This window comes from Lacerta agilis, chromosome 8 (assembly GCF_009819535.1).
Source record: "Lacerta agilis isolate rLacAgi1 chromosome 8, rLacAgi1.pri, whole genome shotgun sequence".
NCBI classification, from domain to species: domain Eukaryota; kingdom Metazoa; phylum Chordata; class Lepidosauria; order Squamata; family Lacertidae; genus Lacerta; species Lacerta agilis.
Window position 1 is genome coordinate 10,888,270 of NC_046319.1, and position 21,971 is coordinate 10,910,240.

Here is a 21,971-nt window from a genome sequence, read left to right on the forward strand (position 1 = left end):
CTGGCCAGTTCAGTCATGAGGGTGTCGCTTGCTCCCACCATTCCTTCGCCGTTTCCTTCCTCTCTGGCGCCCAGTTTTGAATTCCCTCCCTCTTGTGGCATTTTCAGGATGACGCCGGCGGGAGTGGAGGAATCAGCTCCACCTCGGCCAGCGTGAACAGGTACATCCTGCAGCTGGCCCAGGAGTATTGCGGAGACTGCAAAAACTCTTTCGACGAGCTCTCCAAGATCATCCAGGTAAATAACCTCCGTGCTGCTGGTAGTGCCAGCATATGAGTCAGGTCAATCTATGCCTGGGAAACCACCATTGAAAACGGAGGCGCCACGCCCCCAAGGTAGGCTCTCCTCTACCTGGTCCGTCTTCCAGTTTGGCACAGCCCAAGATGGCAGAGACCATCTTAGTGCCAAGTTTGGGACTGCCTTCCTTGAAGGATTGCTCACGCCCCACCTGTGCTCACTCAGCCACACTACGATCTGCAGAACTGGCACTTTCACCACTTTTGTACAGTATTCATTCTACACTTGCAAGGAATCAGTTCTTTGGTGTGGCAGTGCCTGCACTGTTGGAACTCCCTGCACATTGATAACTGCACAAGTCTGCTTTGCTATACTGCTTTTGGTGTCTGCTTATATAAGCCAGCCTACCCAGCCATGTATACTGGATACGTATTTTAGAGTTACAGGTGGGTAGCCGTGTTGGTCTGCCATAGTCAAAACAAAATGGAAAATTCTTTCTAGTAGCACCTTAGAGACCAACTGAGTTTGTTCCTGGTATGAGCTTTCGTGTGCATGCACACTTGGTATCTGAAGAAGTGTGCATGCACACGAAAGCTCATACCAGGAACAAACTCAGTTGGTCTCTAAGGTGCTACTAGAAAGAATTTTCCGTATTTTAGAGTGTCGTTTTATTTGGTATCTGAAGAAGTGTGCATATATTATATACTGGTATCTGAAGAAGTGTGCATGCACATGAAAGCTCATACCAAGAACAAACTTAGTTGGTCTCTAAGGTGCTACTGGAAGGATTTTTTTTATTTTTTATTTTGTTTTATTTTATAATGTGCATTTTTAAACTGTTTAGTTTTGCTTCTGAATTTCTTTTAGGCTAACTTGCTTTTAGTGGTAATTTTTTGTATGCTTTTATGCGAACCATTTAGATTATTAAGCGGTATATAAATACCGTTGAATCACGTAAGAAATGAACTAGAGGTTAGACACATATTAGTGTTTTTAACACTTAATTTTTTCCTGTAGAAGTAGAGTTTCCAAAGGGAAGGTTTATTGAGCATGGAAGGGAATGCTGCTTCCCAATCTGCCCCTTTTCTGCTCATAGTTGACACTTCCTGAAGGTTTTCCCCCTATATAAAAGGTGGCCTTTTTGGAGTTGCTTTTTAAAAACAAAAACGAAACCTTGCACTTCTTATCTAGCTTGGGATCCAGGGTTCTTTCTGTGAAGTAGCTGATGTGGCTCAATGTGGCCACTAGGGGGCCTGTTGCGGCGGCAGCATAGCCTTCCATAAGCATAATTTTGGGCCAGACTTAGCTAGGGAAAAAGCCTGAACTTCAAGCAACCTGTGAGGTCATCTTGCCCCGTATTCTCCCACTCGGCCACTTTGATCTGCGGAACTGGCACTGTTAACAGGCGCCACACCATACCCGTTCGCAATGGTAAGAAACCAATATTTCCATGTGGCAGCACCCGCACTTTGGAACTCCCTGCCTGTTGATATCAGGCAGGTGCCTTCATGGTACTCTCTTCAGTGCCTGCTGAAAACATCTTTGTTTAGGGAAACGCCTATCGAGATGCCTAAAGCATGTGCTTTCCTCTGGTTTTTAGCTTAATCGTTGATTTTAATTATCTCTTCGTAAGTCCTTTTTACTGATGATTTCATTGTTTTATTCTTTTTTGTAAACCATTTAGAGGTGTAGAAATTTTATGAGATAAAAGGGGGAAAGGGAAAGATAGGTGCCTATCTACCTGCAGGTTCTGATCAGCAACAAAGGCAGCGGGGCCGGGTCCCCCTGTCCTCCCTCTTACCCTCCCCTCCTTTGTCCACCCACAGAAAGTCTTCGCCTCCAGGAAGGAGCTCCTGGAGTACGACCTCCAGCAGAGAGAAGCGGCCAGCAAGTCCTCCTGCTCTGCCGTGCAGCCCACTTTCACCGCCAGCCAGTACCGGGCGCTCTCCGTCTTGGGCTGCGGCCACACCTCCTCCACCAAGTGCTACGGCTGCGCCTCGGCGGTCACAGAGCACTGCATCACGCTGCTCCGCGCCCTGGCCACCAACGGCGCCATCCGCCACATCCTCGTCTCCCAGGGGCTCATCCGGGAGCTCTTTGACTACAACCTGCGCCGCGGCGCGGCCACCATGCGGGAGGAGGTCCGGCAGCTCATGTGCCTCCTCACCAGGTGTGGAGGAGCTTGGGTGGCCTTTCTGAACATCCCGAAGGGGGGGGGGAAGCTTTGGGCTTTTAAAACGTATTGATTTTTTTTTTTTTTAATGCAACTGGGTCTCCCACTTCAATCTATGTGAACTTTTTTTTTTTTTTAAAAAAAAATACTTTTTGATCAAATAATAATAATATTTATTATTTATACCCCACCCATTAGGCCGGGCCTCCCCAGCCACTCTGGGTGGCTCCCAACAGAATATTAAAAACACAATAAAACATCAAACATTAAAAACTCCCCTAAACTAGGCTGCCTTCAGATGTCTTCTAAAAGTCAGATAGTTAAAGAGGTGCCCCAATTTATCAGGCAGGATTCATGGGTTGTCTCCAACTAAGTCCTTGTCAAGAGTAGGCCCACTGAAATGAATGGACCAGTTAGTAATGTTCCTTAATTTTGGCAGGTCTGTTGTTGGTAGAACTAAAATATGTATGCCTTTCTTCATAACGGGGTGGGGGGGGAGTGTTGCTCCAGTTCCTTGGTAATTTTTCTTACAGATGGGACCCCACACACTTACTTTAGTGAACTAGCATTGGATGCCACAGGATATACACAAGCACACAGACACACATGTAACGTTGACACAGATGCTTGTAAAAATAAGTGGGGTTTTTAGCGTACACAGCCAGCTACTTAGGTGTGTCCTTTCCTCTGGAAACAAGAGGAAACCAACAACTCCTATTAACCCTCAGCCCTTTGCAAGGTCCCTCTGCAGCCTGTCCAAGCACCAAAGCCTTCCCAGCTGCCTGACCTGAACAAAGAATTTGAGACCCGAGTTCCGCCTTGGAAGTGCAGGCTAAGCAGACCTGTTACAACTTTTGCATGACCCAGACAGTACAGGGAGGTCTTAAGGACGTGTTGAGGAAGTCGGCTCAGTACGGAGCTTTTTAACTCTGTCTTTTCTTTTTATTCTGTGTCCGTCTTGAAAACAAGGGACAATCCGGAAGCCACTCAGCAGATGAACGACCTCATCATCAGCAAGGTGTCTGCGGCTCTGAAGGGTCACTGGGCGAACCCTGACCTGGTGAGGAGGGGGTTGGTGCTTTGGGTATTTGTCCTGCCTTCCGTCCCTCCCTGGCTACATCCAAATTGGTCATTGTAGAATTGTAGAGTTGGAAGGGGCTCTCAGGGGTCACCGAATCCAACCCGCTGCTCTGCAATGCAGGAGTCACAGCTGAAGAATCCCTTGTCAGATGGCCAACCAACCTCTGTTTAAAAACCTCCAATGAACTTGATTGCAACGTTTCTTTTCTTACCTTGCCGCTCCTTGCTAAGAAGGGTTGTATCCAATGTCAGTCCTATCCAGAGCTGGCCCGTTGAAATTCATGGACAGGGGTAACTTGGGCCCATGTATTTCAATGGGTCTAGCAACCCATTGCACTAAAGGGTTGCACATGTACACAACCCAGCACTCTTCTTATCCTCAGAACAACCTTGCAGGGTAGGCAAGGCTGACAAGAGCTCCAGGGCCAAGCAGGGTTGAAAGCCAGCTGCATCCTGCTGCCCAATAGTAGCTCAGCGCTCTTGTATACCTCGCCTGCGCTCACATTAAGAAATGTACCTGTAGTCCTCGGTTGCAACTTGAGATCTCTTAGCTGTGATTCCTACATTGCAGGGGGTTGGACTAGACGATCCTTTGCGTCCCTTCCAACTCCACAGTTCTGTGGTTCCTCTTTGCGCCAATCCTTTTTTTTTTTTAAAGTTCTGCCATATTTCTTTTGTGGGGGAGAGAGAACCAAAGTGGGACGGGGCAGCGGTATTCTGGTCTGGCCCGCCTCTCAGCCCTGCCTTACTCTTTCTCCCCCATCTGCAGGCCAGCAGCCTTCAGTATGAGATGCTGCTGCTGACAGACTCCATCTCCAAGGAAGACAGCTGCTGGGAGCTGAGGCTGCGCTGTGGTGAGTCTCTGCATTTGGCAAGCAAGATGTGGAGTGTGTGCAGCAAACGGTGTTCTAAGAAAAACTGTTCCCTTTCCCTTACGGGGTATTCCCTTGAGCGGGTTCCCTATCGGTAGGAGAAAACAACAGAGGCCAAACAGAATATATTGAGGAGCAAAGCAGCTAGTAAGCCTGATCTTTATTCAAGGAACTGTTGCAACAAGGTCCCCACTCACCTCACGCAGGAGGGAAGAGAACCCTAAACAATGGTGCGCAAGCCCTTATATAGATTTTTGAAATTGCCCACCCTGTAGCCCAAGACAACCTGTCTGCCAGGATACCCAATAATGGTCACTGGTTGCATTACCTGGGCAGTCTGGCCATTCTTTCGTGATGGTTAATACTTTAGTTCCTGACTCCAGGTCACAAGCTCACCCTGTTGTTGTTTAGTCGTGTCCGACTCTTCCAAACTACTCCTCCTCCTCCTCCTCCTCCTCCTCCTCTTCTTCTTCTTCTTCTTCTTCTTCTTCTTCTTCTTCTTCTTCTTCTTCTTTGTGACCCCATGGACCAGAGCTCACCCTATCCATACACAAATACGCCCTTAAGACAGGATTTGCAAGCAAAAAGACTTCCCCCATTTGCCTCCCAGAGGAATATTTGAGGTCATTGGGAGAGTCAAAATGGCTTCAGGATTGCTCTTCCATACTCTTTCAGACACATGATTCATATATTTAGATATGTGTGCATTTATGAATATTTATTCCGTATTTGAGACCTTAAAATTCTTATAACAATGGCGAGGGTGGTCAACTCTATGTTTGGAAAGAGGGATGACTGGTTAAGGAAAGAGGTGTCTTGCATCTCCTGGCCACCCTAACAAACAGTCCCCACTGCTGTGGAGTCATGAGGGCATAAGAACCCATTGGATCAGGCCAGGGGCCTATCTATTCCTGCATCCTCTTCTCACAGTGGCCAATCGGGTTCCTCTTCTGGGAAGCCCAAAAGCAGGACCCAAGGGCAACAGCAACATTCCCTTCCTGTGGGTTTCTCCCCCCCCCCCCATAATTTTTATTGAGTTTTTCCACACAAATACAACTTCTACAAAACATAAAATGTTGCCATCCACTTCTTTATATACATGAACGAATTCCTATGCCCCACAAATAACCCAGAGATGCATTTTAAATAAAAGCACACATTCTACTCATGTAAAAAACAAACCAACGCTGATTCCCGGACTGTCCGCGGGCCGGATTGAGAAGGCTATTGGGGCAGATCCGTCCCCCGGACCTTAGTTTGCCTACCCATGCTGTACCCCATAGCTGGTGGGCGTTCAAGAATGTGTCTATATCCTTGCCTTGCTGTTTGGTGCTGCCTTCTGTGATGTCTTTCCTTCTCCCCCTCCAGCTCTCAGTCTCTTCCTGATGGCCGTGAACATCAAGACGCCGGTGGTGGTGGAAAACATCACTCTCATGTGCTTGCGCATCCTACAGAAGCTGATCAAGCCCCCGGCTCCAACCAGCAAGAAGAACAAGGTAGCCTTCCCCCTGCAGCCCTTTTTGGGACACTTGAGCCGTCTCGTTCATCACTGGAATCCTGTTTCCACCTGAGCAAATCCTCCTAGGCAGAATGTGCTTGGGGAGACTCTTGGGGAAAACCTTTGTACATATTTTCTGATTTTGGATGTATGGGAGCATGTGGGGCAGCAGAATGGGGGAACCAGAAGACTCCAAGGTGTGTTTTGAGCACAGCATTTTTGAACCGTTGTGTTTGTTATTTAACTGATTTTGGGCTGGGTGGGTGCATGTTTTCTATATGATTTGCTCCATTTTATTCTATAGGCCAACTTGATTATGGGGGGGCAAGCATTGTTGTTTGTTTTTGCAATAGGGTGGGGTGTATTCTTCTTTAAAAAGGACTCAGAAGGAAATCTTCCTGTAGCTTGGTGGAAGAGCACATGCTTTGTGGGAAAGGAGGTAACCCAGGTTGGTCCCTAGAATTTCCAGAGAACTAGTGTGGTGTATTGATGGAGTGTCGGACTAGAACCTGGGAGACCAGGGTTTAAATCCCCCCACTTGGCCACGTGAGGTTCACTGGGGGGCCTCGGCCCAGTCGCTGCTTCTCACAGCCTAGCCTACCTCACAGGATTGTTATGAGGATAAAATGGAGTGCTGGCCCCCCAACAGCTGTTACTGTGCAAGATAGATGGACTTGGCATAACATCAGAATATAAAATCTGGCCAAACTTCACTATGGTTCTCCACTGCATGTAGGTATAAAGCAGTTGCTAAAAACCATTAGTAATTTAATTATCCTGTGCTTCAGGCACCTCTCAGTAGGAAACGGCCTTACACAGTCAGGCCATTGGTCTTTCTAGCTTAGTAAAATCTACAGTGGCTGGCAGTGTCTCTCTAGGGTTTCAGGCAGGGTCTGTTCTAGCCCCACCTGGAGATTCCAGGGGTGGATCCCGGGACCTTCTGCATGCGAAACACAGAGCTTTTGTGATGAAAGCATCCGTATCAACACACTGATGCCGAGTCCTACTTTACATGGGGTTAACCCCACTCTAGATGCAGGCAGGTCTCTGAGTATCTGGCCTGTGGGTGACTGGTCCTGCTTCAGGCTGTCACAGCCTTTCCTTGTTCTTCTTTAGGACACCCCTGTGGACTCCTTGACCACCGTCAAGCCCTACAGCAATGAAATCCACGCTCAGGCCCAACTCTGGCTCAAGAGGGACCCCAAAGCTTCGTACGAGGCTTGGAAGAAATGCCTCCCTGCCAGAGGTATGTACTGCGCCCTGAGGAAGAGAGAGAGTGTGTGTGTGTGTGTGTGAGAGAGAGGGGGGGGGAAATCAGACTCTTTTGCCCTTTGCACTCAAGGGATCATAGCATTGGAGAGCAGGTCTGAGGTCATCTAGGTGGACACACATACCCACTGATGCAGAAAGCCCACTATTTTTAGGCCCCTCACCTTGATTGCCGCCCTTTTATGGACACATTTGTTCTGCTCCTTGGGTGTTGGGAGCATTTGACCCTCCAGATGCTGCCAAACTACAACTCCCATCAGCCCCAGTAAGCATGGCCCATGGCAAGGGATGATGGGAGTTGCAGCTCAGCAGCAACTGGAGGGCCATAAAGTTCCCCACACCTGCTGCACCTGTTGCTGCTTAATCCAGACTTATTTCCCTCACAACGGAACTTCAGTTTGAGATCGGTTCTTACACCCTCGCGCTGCATTTATGGCTATCCCCATGGAAAGTTCCCAGCTCTCGGGGAAATGAAGTTCTTGCCCTGCCCCTGAGCAACAGAGGTAGCTCTTGGTACCCAGTTAGGGGACAGCTCTGCTAACCTCTGCTCGAATCCTCGCCCTCGCTTTAGGCCTCGACGCCAATGGAAAATCGCCCAGCAGGACGGAGCTTCGCCATCTTTACCTGACGGAGAAGTACACTTGGAAGTGGAAGCAGTTCATGAGTAGGCGGGGGAAGAGGACCTGCCCCCTGGATCTCAAGCTGGGACACAACAATTGGCTGCGGCAGGTATAGAGACCCTCCCCAAAGGCTCTAACTTGTGCCATCTGATTAGAGCTGTTTCACATGTGTCCCTCGGAAATGGTGTGACATTCCTTTGCACTGGGTGCAGACCTTTTATCTCATGTATATCTTGGGTCGTAAGCTGCCTTCAGACCTAGGTGGTGAAATGTAGGGTATACACTCTTAAAATAGAGAAAACCAAATGTTTTTTAACAGGTGCTCCATGTACATTGGGTTGGGGTAACCTCGGGCTCTGGGGCCAAATGTGGGTCATTGCAGCCAGTTGCCTCAACCCTGCATGAGATGAGTCTCCCGAGTGCCCCAATTTTCCTCTCCTTGGTAGGTCTTGTTCACGCCTGCAACCCAGGCTGCCCGGCAGGCTGCCTGCACCATCGTCGAAGCTCTGGCCACCATCCCCAGCCGGAAGCAGCAAGTCCTTGACCTGCTCACCAGGTACGGTGCCGCAAGCTCCCTCTTCTTGGGGGGGGGGGGGACCATAGGATCATAGAATTGTAGAGTTGGAAGGGGCCATGAGGGCCATCTAGTCCAGTGTTTTTCAACCACTGTTCCGCGGCACACTAGTGTGCCGCGAGATGTTGCCTGGTGTGCCGTGGGAAAAATTGAAAAATGACTTTATATATAGTCAATATAGGCACAGAGTTAATTTTTTTAACATTTTCTAATGGTGGTGTGCCTCGTGATTTTTTTCATGAAACAAGTGTGCCTTTGCCCAAAAAAGGTTGAAAAACACTGATCTAGTCCAGCCCCCTGCCATGCAGGGATATTTCACCCAAGGCGGGGTTTGAACCCACAATGCTGAGATTAAGAGTCTCATGTTCTACCGACTTGAGAAACCCTGCAGGTGCAAGGATCTCCCCACTGCCAGTTAAATAATTTCCGCTCACTTTTGTATCAGTGTTTTGCTTCTCTGTTTGCAAAGAAGTCAGATCTCTTTTTTCTATTTCCAACTCGCCAGCGTTTTCTCTGCCTTTCTCTTAGTTACCTGGATGAGTTGAGCATGGCTGGAGAATGTGCAGCAGAATACCTGGCGCTCTACCAGAAACTCATCAAGCCTGCCCGCTGGAAGGTCTACCTGGCAGCCAGGGGAGTCCTGCCTTATGTTGGCAACCTCATTACAAAGGTAAAGAAAGGAGCAGGTTTTCTACCTGGGGCTTGTTGCCGAGAAGTCTGAGAACTGAGAGGTGGGAGGGAAAGCAGTTTGCGTATGCCCAGTGAATTCACAACAGGCGTGAGGTTTGAACGGGGCTTTTGGTACTTCCTGATGTAAGCTGTGCTCTTTTACACAAGTGATCTGTGTCAGTTCCCTTCCCTCCCTCCCTCCAGTGACAAAAGTTACCATCAGCATCTAACACCTTGCTTTCAGGATTTGTGCTGCCTGCCAATCTGCTTCTGGGCCACGTTCAAGGTGTTGGCACTAACATTAAAGGCCCTCTGTAGCTCAGGACCAGTTCCTTAAGAGATCACCTTATCTCTTATACACCCATTGGATCCTTGCAGTCTGTAGGAGAGTTTCTCCTGCAAGTTCCAAAGATCTCAGAAGCCCACACTGTTGTAATTCGGAGCAGGGCTTTTAGTGTGGCTGCCCCTGTTCTGTGGAACAGCATCCCTGCAGAGAGACAGCACCCCTACACACTATTCAGCCTTTCCAGAAATAATAGAATTTTTGTTCTGACAGGCTTTCCCAGCTGAATCAATAAACGGGTCTTTAACTATGTGTGTCCACTTCTTGTGGTTTAAGTCTTTGTTGTTTCTCATCATTTTATTTGTGAATCGCCTTGCAATAGTGGCTTAAAAAGTGATTAATAAGCCAGTGTCAATAGTAGGAACGATACACCCCCCCCCCCACATGGTACCTTCATAACTTGCGCCCCTCTGCTTTTTAGGAAATTGCCCGTCTTCTCGCCCTGGAGGAGGCCACTCTCAGCACTGACCTGCAGCAGGGATACGCTTTGAAGAGCATCACAGGTGATGTTTGTTGCTCCTCCTCCCATCACCTCCTTTCTTGACTTGATGTGCCATTTCTGTGTGCGCTGGACTTTTGTCCCATTCTCTCTCTCCTCGGCGTCCCCACTTTGTAAACTGAGCCTTAATTCCTTGCTCCCCCAGGCCTCCTTTCCTCCTTTGTGGAGGTCGAGTCCATCAAACGACACTTCAAGAGCCGCCTGGTGGGGACCGTGCTGAACGGCTACCTGTGCCTGAGGAAGTTGGTGGTGCAGCGGACCAAGCTGATTGATGAGACCCAGGACATGCTGCTGGAGATGCTGGAGGACATGACAACAGGTGGGGAGCACGCCGGTGGGGTGGGGAGCTTGCGAAACTCCTGGGACCAGAGGCTTTTTGCGGGGGGTGTTGCTTTTTTATATATAAAAATATTTGTGCATATTCATGAAAAACATCAGAGGGTTTTAAAACAATTGTGCATAAAAGCTTAAAAATCAGAAACCATGTAAAGATGCATTCTGCATTGCCTTCATAGGCCTGGTGCAATAGATGTTTAAAGGTAAGCACAGAAGCTGAATCTCCAGTGGCGGAGCATTCCACAGGACAGGGCTGATGGACCCTGTTCTTATTGCTACAAAGTGAGCCTTGCCAACTCAGGGAACGGCCAGCCATGCTCCTGCAAATAATCTCAGTGACTGAGGTGGGATATAAGGGTTCAGGGCTTTGTCAATTAATACATGGAAACTGAACCTGGGTGAGCAGCCAGTGCAGATGATTTAACAAGGGTGTCACATGCTGTCAGCCAGATTCCCCATCCGCAGTCTGGCCGCAGCATTCTGCACCAGCTGGAGCTTCTGAACCAAGAGCAGCCCCACACCCAGCGCATTGCAGTAATCCAGCCTCAAGACTAACAATGCATGGATTTACACTAAGGAGATGATTCAGGAAGTCCCCGTGAGGCTTGACTCCATCGCTTTTCTCTGCAGGCACAGAATCTGAAACGAAGGCCTTCATGGCAGTGTGCATTGAAACGGCCAAGCGTTACAGCCTCGTTGACTACCGGACACCCGTCTTCATTTTCGAGAGGCTCTGCAGCATTATCTATCCGGTAGGGGAGCTGACCTGTTTCTAGTCGCTAAGGAGGGACAGCTGGACCCAGCCAAAATCCCAGGGGTGCCTCCCTCAGTTACGCAAACATCTACCCTAAGTTTTTTGGGTGGTGCATGGATGTGGCTGGGAGCCTCCCGCTGCCACAGTAGCAAAGCACACAATAGCGATATTGGCACAACTGCGATGGACAATGATGCAGTTTCTAGAAATGTAGATCTGCGTATGGTAGCCAGGGTACTCTGTTTCCCTAACTCCAGAGAGCTGATGCACAATATTCCTGCAGTGGAAACTTAAATTCCCCACCCCCCCAATATAAACAGGAGGATTTATTTTTGAAAATGTCTAAAAGGCAATGGCTCGTGCAGAGGTGCAACAGGCAGGCAGCTCCAAGAGTAATTAGGCCCTGTAGCCCACAACTGCACCTATAGAATGATCAATTCCCACCCAATGCACTCCACAGGAACTGATGAGGAAGGAGGCAGGACCAGAATGATAAGTCAAACAGAGCTATAACGGGCATCCTCTCCTGTGGGTTTCAATACTTAGACATTTCCTTTAGGCACAGAGTTTGGGCCATGCTATCCCTTGCACTACTTTGCATTTTGTCCACTGTCAGCTGTGCAGAAGGGACCAGGCAAGTTTCAGGGCAGGAGACATGGGCTCATTTCCTACCCATTGCCGTTGTTTCAGGAGGAGAACGAGGTGACGGAGTTCTTTGTCACCCTGGAGAAGGACCCCCAGCAGGAAGACTTCCTCCAGGGGCGGATGCCTGGCAACCCCTACAGCAGCAATGAGCCAGGCATTGGGCCCCTGATGAGGGACATCAAGAACAAGATCTGCCAGGACTGCGACTTGGTGGCTCTGCTGGAGGACGACAGTGGGATGGAGGTGAGGATCGTTGCGGAGGGGGGCAGAGCATGGATGAGGAGCCCTCCAGATGTTGCCAGGGAGCTCTGAGGGCCACATAAGAAAAGAGCTGAAAGACCTCATTCAGCTCCTGGACCTGATGCTCCCCACTCTGCGTGCCAGCTGATCCTTTTAAAACTGGAGCTGCCAGGTTTGAACCAGGACCTTCTGCATCCAAAGTGTGTGCTCTTCCGCTGAGCAATGGTCCCTCAAATGTTCCAGATGTCTAGGCATCAAAAGGAGTGTTGGAAGGACCACTAGTATGCATTTTGCCCATAGTGAGTTGCTGTTTTCATGTTTTTTTTTTCTTTCAGCTCTTGGTGAACAACAAGATCATCAGCCTTGACCTCCCGGTGGCCGAGGTATACAAGAAAGTCTGGTGCCCAACAAATGAGGTATGGCTCTCGACACACACAATGCCAAATCTTGTGGGGCTTTTATTGTGTCTTATGACCTCTTCTGGCTGCAAGTTGTTCATTGCCTCTGAAAAATAGTGAATTGGGATACAAAGCTCCAACCTCTGTCAACAGCCCCAAAGGCTTTGCTTGTTCCACGTGTGCAGGGTTCCTTTTGCTGGAGCCCCCTTCTCAAGAGGCTTCTCTCTCTCTCTCTCTCTCTCTCTCTCTCTCTCTCTCTCTCTCTCTTTGAGAAGTGGGTCATGAAATCTGTGTGTTTGGTTGCTAATCTCCTTCCCTCTCTGGTTTAGGCCATTGTGTACAGACTCTGGGCCACTGTGTTCCGTCTGCATTTCAAAGAACAGCTGGCACCCCAGAATTATTATTTAACTCTTCTCACCACCCCTGGTTTTCCAGTATCTTGATCCTGATGAGCAGGCCTAGTTCCTCTTTACAATCAAAGCCTGGGCTGGCATTGAGGCTACTTGCCCCCACCCAGATGCCAGCCAGCCAGAAATTAACCACTGCCAGGATTCACCTTATATGTCTAGAAGGGTTTGTGGATCTGTAGGACAGTTGTATTGCAGTGGGGAAGGGCTGAGAAAGGCTGCGTCCAGCCAGAAGAATACCTAGCAGGTGATTGCCAGTGTCTAAGAGGGCTGATAGTATTTTGATGATCACAGATCAAAATTAGGAAGCAAACAAGTCAGTATTTCCAGTTGACAGGTCAGCCGAGTGGACTTGGCTTTGCCCAGCCAGGTTAGAATTGCAGCATGAAATCACGAAGCGATGGAACTTCTTTATGTAGTATATGAGAATGGTGATGCATCGAGATGGAAAAGGGCCGTGGGTTTATATACAGTATATGCTTGCAGAAATGCAAAACGCTCAGGACATTTTTGAAGGGAAGGAAACTTGATTCCCTCCCCCTGCAAAAGGGGAGTTGGGGGTTGGGGTGGAAATCAAGCATTTGATGTCTTTGCTTTGACTATCAGTGCCAAACTTTGGGTATTATCCTCCAGAAAGCCTCTAGGAATGAATATGTTAAAATACCCCTGCCTTGTCATCCGAGTTCAAAAGAATCTCATGTTTGTCGAGAAGCAGTTGGGAGATTAATGCATTCAGATGCATGGATCCGAATGGCCCTGTGTTTCCAACAGACTGACAGTTCCTGAATAGAGAGACCTGCATTTCAGAATTTAATACGACTCTAGGTTTTTCACCCCTGTGTGTGTGTGTGTGTGTGTGTGATGAATATTTCACAGATTGCTCTTAGCATTTCCCTCTCTCCAGCCTTTCAGCCTCTCTTCCTTACGGGGCCTTTTGTCAAGTTCCACTTCGTGTGTGTCTCTCCCCCCCCCCCCGGGTCATTATTACAAATTAATGCATTAATATGCCCCTTCCATGGCAAAATGGCAACTGACTTGTTTGTTGGGGGAAAGTCAATGACCTTTTTGAAGGAAAATTATGCAGAAAGGTCATTGGGAACTTGCTTTCACCCTGTTGGTTTCATGTATTTGGCTATTGAGTCTTGGGTGAAACCCCCCCCCCCCCCCGGTCTTCACTACGTGCCAAAATTTCAGCTGTGATGTGTCGTCCCCCCCAAAGTCAGTAGATAACTGAGAAACGTTATAATTCTGTGTTTTAATAATACGGCTTTCGGCAATGCTGGTAACCAGCTCTTGCCATCCCGCAAGCATGTTTAAGGGTTGTCCTGAAAGTTGCCGTGAGAAGAAAACAAACCTGATCCTTACTCAGAGGCTGAACAGAGACGAGGGTCCGTTCCAGACGTGGCTCCGGGAGCTTCGTTTTATAAATGCATTTATTTAATTAATATATACAATGCCTCGTAATGTAAAAGTAGCTTCTCTGGTAGGGTTGCCATATTCCCCGAAGTGAATATCTAGCCAAAGTTGTTGAGGTCTCTCCCAAAAATTCATTTAAGGGCTTTTCTTGGATTTTTTTTAAAAAATAAAAAAATCTCCCTACTTGCCAGATGGCAGGGTTTTCCCCGGACATTTGCCAATTCAGCAAAAATCCTCCCACATGCCATTTTGCTGCCCGATTCCCGGATGTGCCTGGGAAAACCTGGACATAGTATGACAGCCCTATTCTCTGGGCCTCTCCCGGGCGTTTAGCACCTTAAAGTATTTGGCCACCCAACAAGCGGAGAGTGGAGCTTGCCCTCGCTTGGAGGTGCGAGAGTGATAAATTTTATTCGTGTCTTGGTGCAGGTGAAAACTATACCAAAGTGTGTACAGAGACCCTCTTCTTTTCTCTCTCCTCTTTTCTCTCTCTCCCCCCCCCCCCAAATGCACCTTGGATCTAAGGGTCCCTAGATGTGATATGGGAGCCAGTGGTGTAGTGGTTAGAATATCGGCCCAGGGCCTGGGAGAGACCAGGGTTCGAATCCCTGCTGGGCCGTGAAGCTCACTGGGTGTGACCTTTAGGAGTCAGGCACTACCTTCTCTGGGTCTAACCCACCACCTTGCAGGGTTGCTGTGGGGATTAACAGAGAAGAAGGGGAGAAGCATGCACTCTTTGGAGAAAAAAGGCGCTCTATAGATGCAGTCAGTCACTCAATAATAAATATACAACCATCCTAGCAAGGCTCTCGGAGAGTCTGAGAGTTCGGACCCTGGGCGAGAACCTCGAAGCTGCGTCAAAAGGAAAATAAATTGCTATTGATTTATACATTTTAGGAACTTCGTATCAATGGCAACGTTTTCATATGTAACTGCATTTGCGTAATATTTCGGTTGCACTGTCTGTTGTTGCTTCGGTTTTTCCGTACGTTGCTTGGAGATATTTTTTTAAAATATATTAGCCGGTGTAGAAATCAAATAGCCAATCATTCATTCAAGGAGCCAGCCCTCCAGATCCCTTTTCCAGGCTGTGCGTGACCGTCGCCTGTTGCATCTCTGCCTGCGTGGCTTCCCAGGATTCCCGGCTGCCCTGCTGAAAAGGCCGGGGAGAGTTTTTGTCAGCGTTGCTGTCAGCGCCTGAGCAGCTTTCATCTTCTTCCCCTTTGTGACGGCCTCCGCGCCCCCCCTTTCCTCCTCCTGCAGCTCCTTCTCTGGTTCCCTAGGAAATAGACAGGCTCACAAGGAGCTAACCTCGGGGCTGCATTTGTTTCCCTTGTCTCTCTTTCACCCGCTTTCCCTTTGTTCGTCTGCCATTTTACCAGAGCCCCCCGCGGTGCTAATTGCGGGTCTCTGGCACGGCCTTTGAGCCGATCTTCCCCCGAGGGTTTTCCCCGGCGCTTTCCGGAATCTTCTCTGACATTAAGCGCTGCTTATTCCACATTAGGCTTAGCTGCAGACTTCTTGACAGGTCCTCTTCTCTCCCTCTCTGCACCCTCCAATATCCCCACCCCACCCCAATAAGGCCTCCTTCTCCCAAAGCTGGGATCCCAAACATACAGACCCCCCCTCCCTTTCTTCCCTGCTCTGTATTCAAACTTAAAACAGCATTAAAGTTCAGAAAGGGAGAGAGAGATGGGGAGACAAACAGCCAAGGCTTCTGGCACAAAACAAGCTTCCTCCCCACAGGGAAAGTTGTAACAAGTCCCTTCTCCGCTTAGCCACTCTCCTAATACCCTGTTCAACTTAAAAGCTTATTAAACTGTCACTCTCTCTTCCTCTCTCTCTCACCCCCCCTTCCATCCTCTTCACGTCAGCGAGGGAGATTTGCGTCTATTTAAAAAAAAGAAAAGCCAATCAAATTAACATATCTTCTCATTCCGTATATTTTATTCCAGCCTCCCTCTTCTCGAGCACATATCCCGAATGTTATATACATATACATACTGGTTTTAAGGGCAAAATATGTTTCAGTTAAAGGCTGGTTACAGCAGGGACTTCCAGGGCAGCTGCTGAAAAGCTACACCTCTACATGTGAAGCTCCTTTTATTCCAACATGATGGTACCTACACCTTAGGAACTCCCAGCCTGTTGATGCCACCCAGGTGCCTTCACTGTGCCCTTTCCAGTGCCAGCCAAAAATATTTTTGCTTAGGCAAACACTCAGGCATGAAGAATGTTGATGTGCATTCTAACATTAATTATTTTGTGACGGTTTTCAATAACTTTTGCTGAGAATTTCATTGTTTGGGTCTGTTTGTAAATTGCTTTGAGTTTCGTTTTGCTTTTTACAAGCAAGTGGTACATCCGTTTTATGAAATACAGTCGTACCTTGGAAGTCAAACGGAATCCGTTCCGGAAGTCTGTTCGACTTCCAAAACGTTCGGAAACCAAAGAGCAACTTCCGATTGGCTGCAGGAAGCTCCTTCAGCCAGTCGGAAACTCCGTCGGACGTTCGGCTTCCAAAAATCGTTTGCAAATCGGAACACTCACTTCTGGGTTTGCGGCGTTTGGGAGCCAAAACCTTCGGGAACTAAGCTGTTCAAAAACCAAGGTACGATTGTAAATGTGTTTCTTGGGAATCAGGCCTTTGACCTGTCAAGCTGAGTACTGTCTACCCTGACTGGCAGCAGCCCTCCAGGGAAGCGTTTCTCCTGCTTGCTCTGCCTCTGCAGCTCTCTCTAGCTAACTAGATATTCCAGGGATTGGTCTGAGGCTGTAAAGAGGCAAGACGACTCAGGCTTCCCTAGGCGTGAATTAACTCTGCTGCCACCCCACATCTTGTTTCATTGCGGAGTGGGTCATAATCCTGCTTTTCCTCTGTCGTGCCCCTTTCCTCTCACCGAGAGCGAGCAGGAGGAGGGGAAGGAACTGCACTTTTGTTTCTCTGCATTTACTTATTCAGAGGACTGCTGGATCAAAGAGCTCCCTAAGGCCTGTACATAATAAAATTGTAGGCGCCTCCTGGCAGAGACCCTTAAAAGGTCTGCATTAGGGAGGCTCACAGCTGGCTGCTGGCTCCCTTCGGAGGCTCTTCAGAGTGTAGCCCAGAACTTCTTGACTATCCTGACGCTACTGACAAGACCCCCCCCCCCCGCCTTTTCCTGTGGGGTTAGCTCAGCCCTGGTTAAAAGGGGCTGTCCATTTAAGGCTGCTCTGGGGCTCGGCAAAGACTCCACTGTGGTTCCTTCCGGCTTCTTTCTCCGCAGGGGGAGCCCATGAGGATTATATACCGCATGCGAGGCTTGCTGGGCGACGCGACGGAAGAGTTCATTGAGTCGCTGGACTCCACTACAGGTACGGCGCTTGCTTCTCACTCGACGGAAGGGACCACCCAGAGGTCTTCAGCCGTGGGGTCACAGCAGTTTGGCCAAAGACCGCCTGGCAGCGGGAGCTCTGTGGGGCTGAGGTTGCCTCCCTTCTTGGAGAAAGTCACTTCTGCAGTCCAACTGCTTTGAACACCTCTGACCTGGCACTGGTCTCAACAATCCTGGGTTGCATCCAGCTAAAGTTCTACTCGGAACAGATCCATTGGTGTGGGTGGAACCGTAAGTCATGTCTGTTAGCCTCAATGGATCTACTCCGAGCAGGACTTACATTGGATAGAATGCAGTGAACATTTGGGGGAATTGAGTGGTAACCTGGGAGGGAATTACCTGTGCAGAAGATCCATTGACCTCAGGTGTGGGGAACCCCCCCAATGTTCCTGAACTCCAAACTCACCCACTGAAGATTTAGGTTGGACAAAAGAAAGTGCATCTTCATTCAGTGCTTGGTTAAACTATGGAACTCACTTCTACAGGAGGCAGTGATGGGCCACCAACTTGGAGAGCTTTAGAAGAGGATGGGGCAAATTCACGGGAGGATGAGGCTATCAGTGGCTTCTAGGCACTGTGAAGGCTTTGCTTTCAAATACCAGTTGCTGGAAACTGCAGGAGGAGAGAATTGCTGTTGTACTCAGGTCCTGCTTGCAGGATTCCCATAATGGGCATCTCGCCGGCCACTGTGAAAACAGGATTCTGGGCTAGGTGGGCCCCATTGGGCCTTATCCAGCAAGCCTCGTGATCTTAATTTGCATCAGTCCTGGCAAGCATCCCTGGTTAGGGATGATGAGAGTTGCAGCTCAGCCACATCCAAAGGGTTTCCCACCACCTGTTTAGCTGCTCTTTGGTGGAAGGGGAAAAAACGTGGCCTGGCGCTGTCACCCTTTTAGTCCTCCCGCCGCAGTGGCTGGCGTGTGCTTCCTCCCAGCTTTGTTGATGCCATTGCCTCTCTCCTGTCAGCCTCTTTCTTTTCCACAGATGAAGAGGAGGATGAGGAAGAAGTGTACAAGATGGCGGGCGTGATGGCACAGTGCGGGGGGCTGGGCTGCATGCTGAACCGCTTGACCGGCATCAAGGATTTCAAGCAAGGCCGACACCTCCTGACGGTGAGCGCCCCCCCCCAAGCAATCGCTCCCTCTTTCTTTGTGTGTCTGTGCCCCTTTTCTGGTTCACCGACAAAGGACCGAATGGGAGAACCATTCAACGTGCTTTTCCACGGTCATCTGTTCGGCCATGGCGAGAGCAGAGAGCAGGACGCTGGACCAGATGGGCAATTGGCCTGATTCAGCAGGCTCTTCTGAGGTCCTTGTATTATTTTGCTCACAAGAGCGCTCCCTCCATTTTCTTTATTATTGTTATTATTTACAGTCGTACCTCGGGTTACGTACGCTTTGGGTTGCGTACTTTTCGGGTTACGAACTCCTGTAACCTGAAAGTGTAACCCGCTGCGCATGCGCATAAGCATTCTGTGCGCTTCGCGTATGCGCAGTGCGTGTTTTTCGGGTTACATATGTTTCGGGTTACGTACAGCGACCCGGAACCAATTAAGTACGTAACCCAAGGCATGACTGTACTTATTCATTACAGTTGCATACCACCCTTCATCCATAGATCTCAAGGCGGTTCACAGCATAAAAATACAAGAAAAAACACCAGCCATCCGACCCGCTACCTGCCTGTCCTTCCTTAGAGCCAGTGCTTTGTAGTGCTTAGCGTGTTTGTTGGACTGTGACCTGGGAGACCAGAATTTGAATCCTCTGTCAGCCATGAAGTTTCATTGGGGTGACCTGGAGCTGGTCACCGTCTCTTGGCTTCACCTATCTCTCAGGGTTGTTGTGAAAACAGCTCAGTGGCAGAGCCCTTCTTTTGCATGCAGAATTTGCCAAGGTTAATCCCCAGTGGCCTCTCAAGGGGGGGGGGGGCTCCCTGCCTGAAATCCTGTGAAGCTGCTGCCAGTCTAGACACAATACTGAGCTAGTGGCCTGACTTTGTATAAGGCAGCTTCCTATGTCCTAGCATAGAACTGTAGTGTTGGAAGGGACCCCGAGGGACATCTGGTCCAATTCCCTGCAGTGCAAGAATCTTGCCCACACCCATCCCTCGGCCATCTTGAGAACTTAAGCATCAGCCAGCCCCCCCCCCCCCGAATTTTGACCTATAAAACTTTAAACGGCTCAGGACCGCAATACCTCAAGGACTGCATCTTTCCGTATAAACCTACCCAGACCCTGAGATCATCTTCTGAGGCCCTCCTTCATGTGCCCCCTCCTCGAGAGGTCTGGAGGGTGGCAACACGAGAACGGGGCCTTCTCTGCAGTGGCTCTCCGTCTGTGGAATGCTCTCCCCAGGGAAGTTTGCCTGGTGCCTTCATTATACACCTTTAGGCGCCAGGCAAAAATGTTCCTTTTTAACCAGGCCTTTGGTGGATCCTTTTAAAATGTTTTTGTGGTGGTGGTGGTGGGGAAGGAAATGGGGGGTTGTTTTATATTTATTAGGTATTTTGTGGTTTTATATCTTGATTTTATTCTGTGAACCGCCCCGAGACCCCCAGGTATAGGATGGCATATAAATTCAAAATAATAATAATAATAATAATAATAATAATAATAATAATAATAATAATCACCTGATGCCACAAGCCAAGATGGTGATGATGAGGGGTACGACTTTGCCTTGGCTGGCATTGCTTGCAGTTCCTCCCCTTGACCAGAAGGTGGTGCAGGGAGCCAGTGCCTGATCCGCAGGGCTCCCAGCAGGGAGAACCCAGAGCACTCAAGAGATGCAAGCGAGCCAGGGGGCACAAAGTGAGGAGCGGGTCCCGCATTGGGGTTGACGCTGGTCCTAAAATTTGTGAAGGCGACTTCTCACGTCTCCCCCTCCACACAGGTGCTGCTGAAACTCTTCAGCTACTGTGTCAAAGTGAAGGTTAACCGCCAGCAGCTGGTGAAGCTGGAGATGAACACTCTCAACGTCATGCTGGGGACCCTCAACCTGGTAAGGCAGAACCTCCTGCCATCGGGAGATGTGGGAAAATACGGGGTGGCTGGGCTCCCTCTCTGTTCCCGGAACTGCCTTCCCACTCCGTGGCCACATCAAGAGCGCTTTCCGTAATTGTTCAGCCACGCTGCCCTCCCTTACCTGTGTGTTACGCCACGCTGGCCCGGGAAGGGGAGGCTGGCACCAGTTGGGCAGCTTCTCAGAGGGTCGGGGCACGGGCTGCTGTGACGCTTGTCGCCACCCTTCTTGTCAGGCTCTCGTGGCCGAGCAGGAGAGCAAAGACAGCGGAGGGGCAGCTGTGGCCGAGCAAGTGCTCAGCATCATGGAGATCATCCTGGATGAGTCCAACGCAGAGCCACTAAGCGAGGACAAGGTGAGTGTTTGCACATGGGAGGAATGGGGGCGAGGGGAAGGTTTGCGGTTTCTGCATCCAGGGAGCAGATTTCATTCCTCCCCTCCCTTGATCCTCTTCCCTGTTGTTTTAGTTTTGTATGCTCCTTGGTGGCAGAAGCCTACCTGCATAGCAGTGGTGCTTTGGGTTCGCTTGTGTTTTGCCTGTCTCTCTTTAGGAAACTCTTGAATCGTCACAGGCACAGGTGGCATTGCCCAAATCGGGGATAGAGAGCCAGGGGCCCTCCAGATGTTTTTGGGCTGCAGCTCTCATCATCCCTGGGCTGCTGGGATTTGGGGTCCCAAGAACATCTGGAGGGTCACAGCTGGCTCCCCACTCCTGGTCTAAATAACAATTTCTTCATGGTTCTCTTGAGCAGCGTACAGAGACAGGTGGAATTAGCATTGCTGTGGGCAGCCTTGCCAAAGGTTGGAGTGGAGGGAAATTCCAGCAGGTGCCCAGGGGCCCCCATAGTGCACAGGATCCAGGAAGCTGTTCCAGGGACAAGCAGGAGGTGCAAATTACAAATACAGTTGCAAGACGTGTTTGTGCCAGGTCCCTTCCATAGCAATCTTTCATGCCCTCCCTGCCCCACCTCTCCATTCCAAAAGCTCTGATTATTCCACTATCAGTTCCATTATTATTATTTCTCAGTTGGGGATTGCTAATAGTTGAGAGCTGCTTCTGTCTTTCTGGGCTGGGGGTTAAGAAGGGTTCTGACCCTGAGGGGGTTTTAATGGCAGTCGCAGGAAGTCTGGCATCCGTTGGCCTTTGGGTAGATTGACAGAGCTGTTCTGTTATTGGCCTCCTGGGAAAGAGCTTAAGAGTGCCATTTCTCCAATGCCTGGAGGTTACTTTGTGGTGCCAGAAAACTGCTTGTGTTCCTCCCACGAGGACGTAAGTTTAGGAAACGATGGAAGGATCTGCAGTGGAGAGCTTTTTCATTGACCCTGCATGAGTGCCTGCTCTCAGGGTTCCTTCCAAGGGGGATCCTGTTGTGTCTCTGCATCATCTGTAATTGGACCCCATAGTCACTCCCTTGAGGAGGCTATGCAGCTGCTTCTGTGTTGCCCTTCAAAGGGGGGGGGGTCTGGAAATACACTGGTTCTTCTAGCCAAATGAAAACATACAGCATCATGCAAAGTGATAAGATTTATTGCAGTCTGCAGAAATC

At 49.3% G+C, this 21,971-nt stretch overlaps 1 protein-coding gene across 9 annotated transcripts in view; it reads left to right on the forward strand.

The window, feature by feature from the left end:
- UBR4 (ubiquitin protein ligase E3 component n-recognin 4) overlaps positions 1-21,971 on the forward strand; it is a 123,219-nt gene that overhangs the window by 87,920 nt on the left and 13,328 nt on the right. For 7 of the 9 annotated variants that reach the window (XM_033159446.1, XM_033159447.1, XM_033159450.1 and 4 more), the window contains 18 exons: positions 108-236; positions 2,063-2,406; positions 3,379-3,469; positions 4,259-4,343; positions 5,730-5,857; positions 6,976-7,105; positions 7,700-7,857; positions 8,195-8,304; positions 8,851-8,992; positions 9,756-9,837; positions 9,979-10,152; positions 10,800-10,921; positions 11,614-11,811; positions 12,144-12,224; positions 17,296-17,383; positions 18,370-18,515; positions 20,296-20,403; positions 20,660-20,779. In XM_033159446.1, coding sequence (XP_033015337.1) covers positions 108-236; positions 2,063-2,406; positions 3,379-3,469; positions 4,259-4,343; positions 5,730-5,857; positions 6,976-7,105; positions 7,700-7,857; positions 8,195-8,304; positions 8,851-8,992; positions 9,756-9,837; positions 9,979-10,152; positions 10,800-10,921; positions 11,614-11,811; positions 12,144-12,224; positions 17,296-17,383; positions 18,370-18,515; positions 20,296-20,403; positions 20,660-20,779 — 2,436 coding nt within the window. The remainder of the gene's footprint in view (positions 1-107; positions 237-2,062; positions 2,407-3,378; positions 3,470-4,258; positions 4,344-5,729; positions 5,858-6,975; positions 7,106-7,699; positions 7,858-8,194; positions 8,305-8,850; positions 8,993-9,755; positions 9,838-9,978; positions 10,153-10,799; positions 10,922-11,613; positions 11,812-12,143; positions 12,225-17,295; positions 17,384-18,369; positions 18,516-20,295; positions 20,404-20,659; positions 20,780-21,971) is intronic. The other 2 variants (XM_033159451.1, XM_033159455.1) reach the window with 1 other exon arrangement.